This window comes from Hyla sarda, chromosome 2, assembly GCF_029499605.1.
Source record: "Hyla sarda isolate aHylSar1 chromosome 2, aHylSar1.hap1, whole genome shotgun sequence".
NCBI lineage: Eukaryota > Metazoa > Chordata > Amphibia > Anura > Hylidae > Hyla > Hyla sarda.
Genome location: NC_079190.1, coordinates 82,114,019 through 82,128,633, shown reverse-complemented (window position 1 = coordinate 82,128,633; position 14,615 = coordinate 82,114,019). Strand labels below are relative to the sequence as shown.

Here is a 14,615-nt window from a genome sequence, read left to right as displayed (position 1 = left end):
TGGTAGCTTAATTCGGTGAACGGTGCAGTGAACAACAGCGGGACGCCACGGACCCTCGGACATCAGGGGTACTGCTGCTGTTTAAAGTGCTAAATTCGGGAACACTTGTGAAAACATACGGTAGTTGCCGATCGCTGTGTCTTGGTATTCTCTATGTTTAAAATCTAAAACCTGTGAACAGGGTCTAAGGGGCCGATTATTGCCCCATGTAAAAGACCCATTGACCACACGCTGGGATTGTGTGGCCCTAAAGATCATTATTGTTCAGCCGCACACTTGCCTGTGTAAACATGGGTTGAGTAGCTGAAGGGCCACATTCATGATCCAGTGAATGGTTACGTGTCCCTGGCCGCACTTGGGTCACGTAGATACCGGTATTTGGCATGGGTCTGCGTCTTCAAGGCCCTAAGGGGGAGATTTATTAAAACCTGTCCAGAGCAAAAAGTGCCCAGTTGCCCATAGCAACCAATCAGCTCGCTTCTTTCATTTTTAACAAGGCCTCTGCAAAATGAAAGAAGAAATTGGATTGGTTGCTATGGGCCACTTTTCCTTTGCACAGATTTTGATAAATCTCCCCCAAAGACTGCATTCACATCTCGTTTTTACAATACAGCTCCCGTATCCGGTTTCAGTGAAAAAAAAACGTATGGAACCGTATTGCAAACCGTATGTATAGACATTTCATAGAAAACCGTATGCCAAACGTAGCATCCAATTGTGTACATTTTGCATCATTTACGGTTTTATCCGGTTTTTCCCGTACACAAAACCGTAGTCTAAACCGTAGTCTTTTAAAATAGTGGTCTATAGGAACCGTACTGAACCGTATGTGCGTACGGCTCCATCCGGTTCCTACAATACGGTTTTGCAGTTTGCACATGCGCAGTGAACGCCAAAAGTTCTTCCTACAAATAGAACAAGAAGAACTTTATTTAATTAAGGACAAACATAAAACCGTATCCGTTTTTTTTAAACTTATTAAACTGTATGCAACCGGACATCCGTTATCAAACCATATACGGTTTAAAACCATACAGAGGTATATACGGTTGGATATGGTTCGGTCCAGTTTTGAGACATACGTTTTTTGTTTTTGTTTTACAAAAAACCTGATACAGGAACTGTATTGCAAAAACGAGATGTGAATGCAGCCTAAGACTCCACAACAACTTATGTCAGTGTTTCCCAAACAGGGTGCCTCCAGCTGTTGCTAAACTACAACTCCCAGCATGCCAGGTCAGCCTGGGGTTGTAGTTTTTTTTACTGGCTGGAGGCAGCTAGGTTATAAAACATTTGATTGGGGGTTTTTACTGCATAAGCACAATAACCATTCAGGAGTGTAGGAAAGCTGGGTGGCTGGTGGCTCTTTTAGTTGTCACGCAACTTTCCACAGGCAAAATACCAATTTTTTACGGTTTTCAATATTAAAAGAAAAGCTCAAATGTAAGTAGTTATCGCCTTTCACAATCCTATATACGGTCCCGTCTTGTGATTATGTGTATGGATGATACATGGTCCCGGGCAGTAGTGAGCGTCCGTTACCCCAGAAGCCGCGCGCAGCAGACATTCCTGACAATGCAAATGACACCACGTGGCTTTCATTAGGAAACCGGACTGCGGGTTATCACACCAAGAGGGCGGGGCCTCCTGCAGAAGCGGCTGCCGATTGGTCCGGGGTCGCTGAGTCCTCACCTTGTGATTGGCCCGGAGGTGCCTATATATAAAGCGGATTGTGCCTGGAAGGTTCAGTTGCTCTGCTGATTTCTGTCGTTACTGTCGGTTGTCTTGGAAACGTAAATTGTCATCTCCGCGTCCTGAGAACTTATCGCAATACAATGAAGGAGAGAAGGAATCCTCAGCCCGCCGTGGTCAGGTGCAAGCTGGTGCTGGTCGGGGAGGTGCACTGTGGGAAGACGGCCATGCTGCAAGTGCTGGCCAAGGACTGTTACCCCGAGGTGAGTGACATGATGGGGGCAGCTGCCTGCTATCCCCTCCGCTGCTTTCTTCTCAAGACCTTTAACCTCCAGTGCCCAGGTTCCCATGTATGGCTGGGACATTGCTGAGATGCCAGTGCACTGGACTGTGACTGCATTATGTTCCCAAGATTGAGCTCTCCGAATGCCAACCTACCCCTGGGTGACTGTATGTGTGTATATATGTATATAGATAGAGAGAGATATCTCTATTTATCTCCTGGCACTTGGGACACAATCAGTTGAATTGGTGTGGTGTGTGTGTGTGTGTGTGTGTGTGTGTTTTTATTTTTTTTTATATATTTTTTCTCTTACCACTGAGGTTAGGTCTCCCGAGAGAAAAAAAAGCTGTGCGTGTGTTAAAAAAGAAAAAAAATTGAAAAGTCCTTTTTTATTTTTAGTGTTAACAAAAAACGCTACACAAATAAAATTACTATTACCAAAAGGAAAAAAGAAACAAGTATGTGTGTGTGTGTATATATATATATATATATATATATATATATATATATTTATATATATTTATATATTATATATTATTTAGTATGTAAGTTTATTTTTTTTTAATAGTGAAAACCAAGTCCTAGGACTGTTGCTGGGACTCTTGTCCTGTGCTGATCATTTATGGCTGGTGGGGAGGATGATGCCCTCTTTGGGCAGCTTGGGGTCTGTTACCTGGGACAGCACTGGTGTGAAGTTATGCCCCATTGTAACAAAGGATGTGTTGTGAAATATTGGGGTGTCTCAATGTATTACAGATAGTCCAGTAATTACTGTATTGTTCTGTATATTGCAGTGTTTCCCAATCAGTGTGCCTTCAGCTGTTGCAAATCTACAACTCCCAGCATGCCCGGACAGCCAACGGCTGTCCGGGCATGCTGGGAGTTGTAGTTTAGCAACAGCTGGAGGCATGCTTGTTGAGAAAAAAAAAAAAACATTGCCTTAGTTAGATCAGTGACACGTCTGGGTGTCTAGTTAGACCTTATGATAGAAAGGGGGTGATAAAGGTCAATTTATATTGTCACTTTCCTCCTGTAATGTGTGAAAGTTGTGTGTATGTGATACCTTTTTGCTATAATATCCAGTGCATTGTATAATTTACCTGTGACCCTTAGCGCATTGTCTGCAAACCCCCCCCCCCTACACAATGGGCGCTATTTTCTGCCGGGATTTGTAGGCTGTGATAAGCGTCTCATGTGCAGAAATGTCAATGTTTGCTGAGATCTTCTCTCCTGAGTTCTGACTCTGGCTTTTTTTTTTTTTTTCTTCCTTTGTCTTTTGCTTGTGTGGATTCTCATTGTGTGGTGCACTTGCCTTGCGTATCAATATCTGTATGTTGCAGTGGTGCCATCGAGACGCGTGTGCTTGCGTTGGGCTGCAGTGGTGTCAGTGAGCTCTATTGCCCGCAGTTCCATTGTGTTGCGTAGGTGTCGACTCCCTGTGCTTGTGTTGGCTACAATGATGTCCTAGCATTGCTCTGTTGCACTAAAGTACCTCTGTTGGCTGCAGTGTTGTCAGTAAGCTATATATGTGTGTCTCTTGTTCCTAGACCTATGTACCCACAGTGTTTGAAAACTACACAGCTAGCTTGGAGACGGAGGAGAATCGCGTGGAGCTCAGCTTATGGGACACATCTGGTATGTATACTGCATTCTCTGGGCCAGTGGTCTCCGAACAATGGCCCTCCAGATGTTGCAAAACTACAACTCCCAGCATGCCTGGACAGCCAACGGCTGTCCAGGCATTCTGGGAGTTGTAGTTTTGCAACGTCTGGAGGGCCACAGTTTGCAACCACTTCTCTAGGCTAGATTAATCCTATCCTGATGCCAAGTAAAACACATTGAATGGCCGCGTCATATAATTAATATAATTTGTGTGCATTATAAATATATTGGGGGAGATTTATCAAAATCTGTGCAGAGGAAGAGTGGTGCAGTTGCCTATGACAACCAATGAGATCACTTTTCATTTTTGAAGAGACCTGTGAAAAATGAAAGAAGCAATCTGATTGGTTGCCATGGGCTACTGCAGCACTCTTTGTCTAAACAAGTTTTGTTAACCCCCCCCCCATTATATGTATATAATGTGTATATAATGTCCAACATTTTAAGACATTGACCCTTGCCTGGTCCTTCAGTATCATGAGTGTTGGCTTATGGGGTATCGGTTATAATACACAACCTTCTATGGTTGTCTTGTAAGGTATACACTAGTATTGAGAAGATTTGGTTTACTAAGGTAAAGGTTATACTAGGTAACTATAAAATAAACTAAGATCTTGAAATTTTAGATAATTTAAAGATCTCTGACAGAGATGGTTCTTGCTCTGGAGAATCTGTCTTTCCTGTTGAGCCCCATCATCTTATTGCTGCGACAGCAAATGTCCGCTAGTATATACAGGAAGGAAGCACTGGGCCATCTCTGTTTACATTGACACCATTGTTCGCCAGGTGTAAACGTCATTCATCCTGTTGACCAACAAATCAAGGGGTTATTGGTTGGTGTATTATGGTATCAGTGGGCAAATGGTCTTCAAGACAGGTGCTGTTAATGTCTATGGGCAGATCTGACTGCTGATGGACATTAGGTTGCTTAGAAATGGGATTATCAGATGCTAGCCAAGGCTAGAAATAGAATCTGCTGTACGAAAACAAACTTGGAGGGGGGGGGAAGTTGCCAAGACCAGAGAGTAGCACAAAACAGAGTAGCCAAGACCCCCAAGGAGAAGGAAATAACACAGAAATGGTAAATTAGGAACGCACAAACACATTGACCACCAGAGTACCCCTTTAAAATGACAAACTTGTAAGGCTGGGTTCACATCACGTTTTCCCCCATACGGGAGCGCATACGGCAGGGGAGAGCTAAAACCTCGCGCTCCTGTATGCCTTTCTATGCGCTCCCGTATGTAATTAAATGAGCCAGCCGCAGGGAAACGTCCGGTCGGCTCATTTTTGCGCTGTATGTGCTTTTACAACTGGACCTAAAACCATGGTTGACCACGGTTTTAGGTGCGGGGAAAAGCACATACGGCGCAAAAATGCGCTGACCGGACGTTTCCCTGCGGCTGGCTCATTTAATTACATACAGGAGCGCGAGGCTTTAGCTCCCCCATGCCGTAGGTGCTCCCGTATGGGAGAAAACGTGATGTGTACCAGCAATAAGTCTGGCTCCCCCCCCCCAATACTTCCATATTGACCCCCTAAAAAAAGTGAAATCCCATCCTTATGGCCGCAAATTCTGACCTGGACATGGGACTAGAGGCCCAAACGGAAAGCATTGTAGGTCCCTCCGATTCTTTTGGCCCTCTAGACCCATGGTCAGGCCATGACTGGTGCCTGTGTTACGTTCATCTGAAACAGGCCTAAAGGAAAGTCTTGTTTGCCCACGTTAACTGCATTGTGTGGCTCTAATATGTGGCCAAGTATTAATGAGGTTAAAACCAGCTCTTCAGAAATGTTACTCCAAATTCCTAGATGGTCCCGTTCAGCTTGAGGACCTTGTATTAAAGCAGTAATCTGGTTGTGCATCATCCGAGAGTTAGGCCCAGACATGTCCCTGCGTTGCCTTGTCCTATGCTCTGTTTTCTTATGCAAAACTTCCAATATTGTTAGGGAAGGAACAATTGTAGGTGGGAACGGACTTTACGGTACTTAACATTCCTTTTCAGTTGTGCTAACAAAGACTGTAATGAAAGGTTTATAGTGTTTCCTGCTGGGTGCTGTTTAGCTGGTCTTTCAAGCCTGAAAGTTGCCCCAGGGCGGACTTGAATGAAAGCTCCTAGTGGCCCACCACACCTATGGGGCATTTCCATACTTGTAACTGTTAATGAGGTGGAATAGGTCATTCCCTCATGAACGTTTTTCCCAAAACACCCGTCTCATTCTGCACCCACTTCCTGAGTTAGTGCACCCGTTGGGATGTTATTGTTTCCATTATAATCACTTTAGTAAGTGTAAACAATCTCTTACGTTTATTGTTAAACATTCTGTAATTTGTAAATAATCTTACAGGATTTTAGAGTTGTGTTGTAAAAAGACTCTATGGCCCGGGTTTACAAATAGTATCTAATTCAGTCTGACTCCAGCTGTTGCAAAACTACAACTCCCAGCATGCCCGGACAGCCTTCGGCTGTCCGGGCATGCTGGAAGTTGTAGTTTTGCAACCGCTAGGGGCCCCCTGGTTGGTAAACACTAATTCTTAGATGGTGCAAACTTAGACTAGACAGTCTAAAAAGGACTATATAACACTACGATTTTGGCACATTGAGTGATATTCATGCAATTGCCCCTTTTCGCTAAGCTGCAAACTTCTGCTGTGATGCAGCAGAATCCCATTGTTGTCAATAGGACTCTGCTGCACAGTACACACTACAGAATTTCAGAGGGGGACGTTCCTGCTGCCTAAATTTCACAGCCAAGACTGGTCTTGTTTATTAGGCGGAATCTGCACGCACAGGTTGACTAGAAAGGGGCCCTGAGCCCCTGCCCTTTTTACGGTCTTCCTAGAAGTGCCCTGGGCAGTCTGGCATCATTATGTGGGCACTTACAAAAAGTACTACTTGTAATTATTTATATACTTTTGTCCAGCCCCTGCCCCCTCCCTCTGTGTCCACACGGTCTTGGCGGCGTCTGATTTGGTATCACTGGCCGGATTTTGTCCAGCTGGAAATTCCGTAGTGTGAACCCAGCCTTGCCCTTCAGTGCCACCTTTACTATAGGCACAGTTAAGAACAATACTGGTAGCTGTGTAAAATCAACGTCAAAGTAGCAACCCATCATCTTTGTGTTCTTACTCCATTATCATCCTGTTAGTACACAGTAGCCCTCATTTACTATTGCAAACCCGACATGTTTTGTCGGGTTGTGCGCCAGATCCTGTCGCATTGTGACAGAAATTCTGTTTGCACCAGAATTTGCGCCAGAATCTAAAAACCCTTACTCTCCATTTTGCAAAGAAATCCCGAAAAGGGGGCGTGGCTGCTGGGGGAAAGGGGGAGTGGTCTCCGAAAAGGGGCATGTTCCCGACATTTTCACAATAACGCAACAAGTTTTACACATAGAATGTGGTGGATTTAAGCTGAGGAAAACCCGACAGATCAGAACATATGTTAAAAAAAAAAGCAAAATGTAGGGAAACCTTAGTAAATACCGTGGAAAATAAATTGTAGGGAATTAAAACCCACAAAGAAACCTACACAACACTCTTAGTAAGTAAGGGCCATTGGGTCATGCTATTATGTACATGTTCCCATGTTTATCTGTAATGACATTTTTGTCAGATTTATCATTGTACAATAAACAGTACTTTGGGTCTCGCATGTAATGGCCATCTCATAAAATTGGACTTTGTCCCCCTTGACGACAATCAGAATTAAACTTTCCTGATGCTGAAATATGGAAATCTTAAATAGACTTATTGCTGTGGGAAACCCTTACATCAAGACTATATGCGGCACATAGTATCCTAATGTATAGATGGAGATCCCGGCCTTATTCCACTAGGACTAGAGAAGTAATGGTGACTTAGGTGACATTCGGGTTGCAACACTTTAGTGAAATAATTTGTAAGGAATTATGTGATGAGGGTTTCTCATTGCATCTTGTGCATTTACTGTAGACGTCTCCTTAGTGCGAGTCTTTAATGTTGACATCTTGTAAAGCGTTTCCTTTATTACAGGACCTTGCGCCGCTGGTTTTGGGTTACCTCTCCAGAGATGCAATGCTGGTGATTTGCTTGGCTATTTGCTATGCACAGCCAGTCTAGTCAATGCTGCAGATCAGTGGCAAGAATCTTCCAGCCAGTGTGTGGCTCAGAATTGTACATTCATCTACGCAGTTTCCTAAGAGCCCCAGGGGAAGGGATGCAGCAGGCACCAGCCAGTCCTCGAACAGCACACAGGCAATGCCAGGTCGCCAGCCAGGGCACAGGATAATGACTTGGTGCAACTAATTAGGAAGTTGCCCATCTTCTCCCTGATTTACAGGGTTAGAATATTGGATGCTTGCCAGTATAGGGGACTTTCTGATACACACTTGACAATGACCGTGTGACTTATGACAAGATGCTGCATTTGGGACGTTTGCTGTAGCTATTGGGATTTGCAGCGTTCAGTCATTTGGATGTGCTTAGCACTAATTCCTCTACTACGGAGACGTGCCGTTCTGTTCCCACACCGCGGGTGGAGTGCAGTGCTGCAATAGGAGCACCTATAATAGTTATGTCCTTATTGTACATATTTTTATATTGAATGTCTTGATAGTCTGCAGCCTCCTGTCCCCTAACAGGATTGGTCTGGGCTTGTTGCTATGGAAACTGTTCTCCTAGTCAGGGAGGGGGTATTTGCTATTCTAAGCACGAAGCTGCTGAGCTGAAACCTGAAAGGGAGGGTGAAGCGGGGAAAGCTTACAGCTTGCAGCTCTTGCCCTATGCGTGCCTGAGGGGGTGCTGCCCGGACATCATACCCACAGAATAAGCTCCATTACTTTATTTCTCTTAAATAAAATAATGGCCTGTAAGCACGCTGAGAAGGCACTCGGATCTGTGTTGTAATGCACTGCCACAAATAAGGAGTGATCCGGACTCCTCAGACGGTCATTAACCTGTTGTGCATCCCTAACCTCTTCTAGCACAGAGGCAGCACTTGTTTATGAGGGTGCAGCACATAACTTCCCTAGGGAAAGATTAGCCAACTTGTCCCTGAAGTTTTGGATAAAAAAGATTTAAAAAAAATCTAACGATGGCTGAGTTCCTGAAGTTGGAATGAATAAAAAATAAACTTAAACTAAATTAAAATATAATATAATCTTGTGCAAAATATAAAGTGTGGTGTTTTCTTCAGCCCATGTGGCAGTGCTGCGTTTCATCTCTACAGTAAAGCATAAATGCACCATACTTTATATTCTGGAGGGCTGCATTGTTTTTGGAATTGGCTCTTCAGAGGTCTCCTTGGCATTCTAGGTGTTGTCATACATAAGATGTTATAGCTTTACTAGGCTTCAAGGTAAAAGCCTTGGTGCAGATTTACTTAAACTCAGTCTTGAAATGCGCTGATTTATCAACGTATAAAGGGCTGCTTGATCTGGCTTATCTGAAGACTTTCAGACCTAATATTAGTGAAATTTGGCACATTTAGGCTATTCCACTTTTAACCGGAGGCCCGTCCCTCTGTACAGGAACACCACTTTTTTCAGACCCAATGGTGTCTGAATCATATGAACTTGTACTTGCGCCGAATTTATATTTTCTAGTAAATCTGGGCCACTATGATTGTAGCTAGATCCCAGATTAGGAACCACATTTTCCTTCTTGGTTCTATGGTTGGACTCCATACACAATCACTGTGGCCCTCCAGATGTCAAAACTTCAACTCCCAGGAGGGCCACAGTCTGAGACCACTGATCTAGACGTTCTGCTTTAAACTGGAAAGTCCAGGTGCATCAAGCAGATATGTGAATGGCCAGTACTAGCCATGGCCACTAGTACTTGCCATTCAGCAATAATAAGAGTCCACTTATCTTTAATACCTCTAGCTGTGGCTGATGTTGTGTCATGTAAGAGCACCCTAATGTGGCTCAACACTGCTTCTCACACTGACCACTTTCTTCGGAGGATCAGCTTTTGAGGTGGTACATGCAGAAATGTTCCATGGAGGTAACATCCTAGAAAATGACAACCATAAATTGTACTGGCAATATAAAAAATATATATATTTATAAAAAAAAAATCTCATTCTATCTCCAGTACAATTTGTTTGTCATAATTTTTTTTTTTTACATGTAATGTAATCTTTTTTAAACAAAATATCCTCTGTAGTATAATCCGGTACATAACTTGCACTTCTTTGCACCACTAAATGTAAACTGAGCACGTGTGCATATGCAGGCTATAAAGACCCATAGCCAAATAACCCAAATTCCTCTATATAGTAAGGGCTTTTTGGTAGCTTTACAGCCTCCATTATGTAATTTTGTTGAATTTCAGAAGCTAAAGTTTTTTTATTTACTTTTTAGCGAGCTTTCTACATTCAATGTGACTAGCAGCTAGCATGTGTACCTGACCTTTACATCTGACAATTTCTCTTCTTTTCACAGGTTCCCCATATTACGATAACGTCCGTCCCCTCTGTTATAGTGACTCGGATGCCGTACTGCTCTGCTTTGATGTAAGCCGACCAGAAAGCCTTGATAGTGCATTAAAGAAGGTGTGTATTTTTGTGTGTGATAAAAAATATATATATATTTTCTTACATTGTTAGTTGGACACATCTATAGCTTAGAAATTGGTAGTACAGTTGGTCACAAGAATCATAGTAAAACATCATACAAAAAGCCTCTATACATTTCTTAGACTCTCTCTCCCATACTACTGATCAAAGTTCAATTCACTGGTAAACTTGATGTTATAAGAGACTGATTATCAACTTCACTGACAGATCAGGTTACAGTTCATGGAGAAGGTAGGGAGCAGCTGTAGAGGGATAAAAAGCCACATAGAACCCCTACTAGAAGCAGCAATGTCTGTCTCAATTTGTAGATTCTCAGCAACATTGATCAGCACTGCTGTTTAGTGTTCTCCATGCTGTTTTTTTCTTTTAGTTTGTGTGATGGAAGAACAAAATCTCTTATTCTATTTGTGTGCTGTGTATAGGAGACCTCTTAGCCAAGTTGTGTAAAAACTGACATTTTTAAGGGGAAAACGATGCATTAGAAGTCCTTAAAATGACCAGAAATGGTGTAACTCCTCATGCACTCCAACTTTTTCTGACACTATCATTAGAATTAAGGATGGTATAATAAACTTGGATGTGGTAGTTATACTGACTTGCTGTAACCTTATCTTTCAGTGGAAGACAGAAATTATGGACTACTGCCCCAGCACAAGAATACTATTAATAGGCTGCAAAACAGACTTAAGAACCGACCTTAGCACAATTATGGAGCTGTCCAACCAGAAACAAACTCCGGTGTCATATGAGCAGGTTTGTGTTCAACATAAATAACATGATCCAAATATAGTGTCTACCATTGGTGAAGTATACTGGCCAGAATACCTTAGTGCAGATTATTTTGCATAGTTCAGAACCCTGGTACTTTCTATACTGTGAACCCTCAAATTACAATGGCCTCAACATACAATAGTTTCAACATACAATGGTCTTTTCTGGACCATTGTAAGTTGAAACCAGACTCAACATACAATGCTACGGACAGTACAGATCTGTGAAACGTGTCGATGAACTGACCAATCAGAATGGGCATTCACTGGTAAGACCCCTGTATTACTGAAGCGTATGCACTGACTGGTGTCTGGTAGCGCCCTCTACAGTACAGGGAGGTATTACATGTTCTGTGCTCTTTGGGCCAGGATTAGCTGCTCCTTTGGACACCAGGTGAGGGAGAGTCCATGTTACTTTCTTAGGAAATTGTGTACTGGACCCTGAAGAAGCTCCTGTCCTCTACATAGACCAGTGCTTCCCAAGCGAGGTGCCCCCAGCTGTTGCAAAACTAAAACTCCCAGCATGCCCGGACAGCCTTTGGCTGTCCGGGCATGCTGGGAATTATAGTTTTGCAACAGCTGGAGGATCCCTGCTTGGGAAACACTGACATAGACAGTGATTTACATCTCCCAGCAGATCTTTCTTATTTTTGTATGCAAGGACTTGCTAGATCTATATTAATCTACTTATTTTTCTTTAATTCTCACTTTTTCCTATTTTTGGTGCCTTTAGAACCAATTACCAGGTTTCCATAGTTCTGGTCTCAACATACAATGGTCGTCCCAGAACCAATTAATATTGTAACTTGAGGGACCACTGTATTATGTAAATGATGTACAGATTGTACTTGGTGCGCCTGCTTGGATTTGTGCCAAGATGACAATGTGTCCTTTGTTATAAATCTAAATTAAAGACCTTGCGTTGTGGCTGGATTCCCATTTGGTTTCGTAGTAACAGTGTCTTATTGTTCATGAAGCTCTATGCTTTAGGACTGGATGTGTAAAGTTGGTGCTTATACCATTTATGTACCTGTAATGAAGTATGTGACCAGTTTCTAATATTTCTATGTTCTCCAATTCCAGGGTTGTGCTGCAGCCAAGCAACTGGGAGCTGAGAGCTATCTAGAGTGTTCAGCCTTCACATCAGAAAAAAGTGTGCACAGCATATTTCGTTCTGCGTCTTCACTGTGTCTGTCTAAACCTGCACCCCCCAACCGTAGAAGCCCTGTCCGGAGCTTATCTAAGAGACTCTTAAATCTGCCCAGTCGTTCTGAGTTAATTTCTTCTACCTTCAAGAAAGAGAAGGCCAAGAGCTGTTGCCTGATGTAGGGCTGCATGAAACACGGACTCCTTTTATTAGATTTTGGACATTCCCCAGCGTTCTTTATCATCAGTGACAGAGAACGCCGGGCCCGGGGGTGAAGATCCTGAGAGCAGTAGCCTCACCCCCAGGGATTGAGCTGGCACAGAAGCTTGGAGGAGAAGGGCTGAGAAAATTTGCACAAAGACTGATTGCACATGAATGGTGGAGTTGAAACCTGAGCGGTGTGGTGGAGATGTCCGAAGACCCCCCCCTAGAATTAAGAAACAAAAAATATCCCTTCCCATACCTTGGCCAACTTCCTGGACTTGCCAGAAAATTATCATTACAGTGTTAACCCTGTGGTACTTGTGCCTATACATTATTGTATAGGTAGCAGCTGTGAAACTGCTGGTTAAAGTGGTTTTTCTTCGCTGTGAGGACGGTGTATAAATTATTTTTTATTTTAATCAACTGTAAATCTGTATGTGCTTGATCTGTGACACTAAATTTATTTATTGAAAATATATGGGCGAAACAAATCTGGACTTGTTCATTTCAGAACACCTTGGCGTGGCATAAATAAACCCTTTTTTTTTTATGGAAATATTGCAGCAATCTCATGTTGGATTTCCAAGATTACAACACTCCCTGCAGAAAGGCACGTGTGTACAGTACAGATGTGCATGTGCTCACTTTTAGTTTTACTGTTAAATATATTCTGCATATGCCCAGGTTTGACAAACTGAATTCAGTATTATAAAGGTCAAAGTCTTAAATGAGTCCAAAATCGTATTTATTAAAATTTCAATGCACATTTACTACATAAAGCATCAAAGGCTTGAAGTTTAGGAAAAGCAATATCTTCTGGGAAAACTCTGCCACTGTCCATGGATTCTACATTTCAACTAAAGGGATAGTTACTCCTGACTTGTCATGTTAGCTGTTTGAGTTCTATAGATCATCTGTGAAAATGATATGGTCACTGCCTTCAAATGCAAGAAAAAATTCTCCACTATGAATGCAACTTTATTTCACATGCCTCCATTCCTGACCTGTTGGTCACTGTTTATGAATCATACTGGCAACTAGAGATGAGTGAAGTTACAGTGATTTGATTTGTCACAAACCTCACGGCTCAGCGTTTTTGCTGACTTTATCCTATATAAATGAGTTCAGCTTTCAGGTGCTTTGGTGGGCTGGAGACTCTCTCTCCTAGGACTATCGCCCTTTTCATGCCCACCGGAGCACCTGAAAGCTGAACTCTTATGTAGGATAAAGTCAGCAACTGCCGAGCTGAGAAGTTCGTGACTTATCGAATCACTAACTTCGCTCATCTCTACTGGCAATTATAGTTCTTAAATAAAAAATGGATAGTCACTGTAGATTGACTGACTAGCTAAATCTATTAGGTTGTGTTCCCACGTTGCAGATGAAACCATGCCTACACGCGATGGCTGATGGCTTCACAAATTTGCTTGTTAAATAAGATTACCAGCAAAATTGTGCAGCAATTGGCCATGGCTTGTAGGCACAGTAAAGCTGCAGCCACAATTTGGTGTCTCGCCCATAAAACTGCTGTCAATATGTTCCATTAGGACATATCAAAATTGTCAGGAGGTTGTGTTCTGCTTGTAGTCTATGCCATCCACTGCCCCGAGAATGGGTATGAATGGAGGGGGTGTGGCCGTGAAGTCACGTCCCCATCTTGGGGCAGCGCATGGCATAGACTACCCCGTGAAGTCACATCCCCATCTCTGAGGCAGCACACGGCACAGAATGCTGTGGGGTTCCCAGTGGCGAGACCCCTGCGATCATACATCTTATCCCCTTATAAAGATGGAATACCCCTTTTTAACCTGAGCATAGAGACTTAAACAAAAAACACTGGAGTTGGGATAGCTGTTTTATATTGGGGGGGGGGGGGGGGGCATTCATATAGGTGTAACCCTGTGTAGAGGGAAAAGTTGCCAATAGAAACCAGTTTGCTTCTCTCATTTTGAAAAGGCCTCTATCTGATGGAAGGAAAAGCTGACCAGTTGCTCACATCCACCTGACGGGTCTTGATCTCCCCATTGTAAATACACTTGCTCGGTGCCTATCTGCAAATTCACCAATGATATATTAGTGGTTTACCAGATGTTTTGGAAATCTGGACCTATGACTATCCGCCTAACTTGAAAAATGGATGGTTTGTGGTAGTGCCCCCCATTTTTTTTTCTTTTTTTATGGAATGTTTACACATAGTATTTCCTACAGCTTTGATGCTGTAAGTGTTTAGTTACATTGATTTACATAACATCAAATTCATAGCAAACGCTGTACAAGTGGAAACACCCTTAACA

The 14,615-nt window shown here is 42.8% G+C and overlaps 1 protein-coding gene across 1 annotated transcript; it reads left to right on the top strand.

Annotated features, from left to right (window-relative positions):
- Positions 1 to 1,630: 1,630 nt before the first annotated feature.
- Positions 1,631 to 12,826, top strand: RND1 (Rho family GTPase 1). Its single transcript, XM_056562257.1, has 5 exons — positions 1,631 to 1,955; positions 3,523 to 3,610; positions 10,067 to 10,176; positions 10,819 to 10,953; positions 12,054 to 12,826. Exons 1-5 carry the CDS (start codon positions 1,836 to 1,838, stop codon positions 12,297 to 12,299), a joined length of 699 nt encoding a protein of 232 aa, XP_056418232.1. The 5' UTR covers positions 1,631 to 1,835; the 3' UTR covers positions 12,300 to 12,826.
- Positions 12,827 to 14,615: the final 1,789 nt, after the last annotated feature.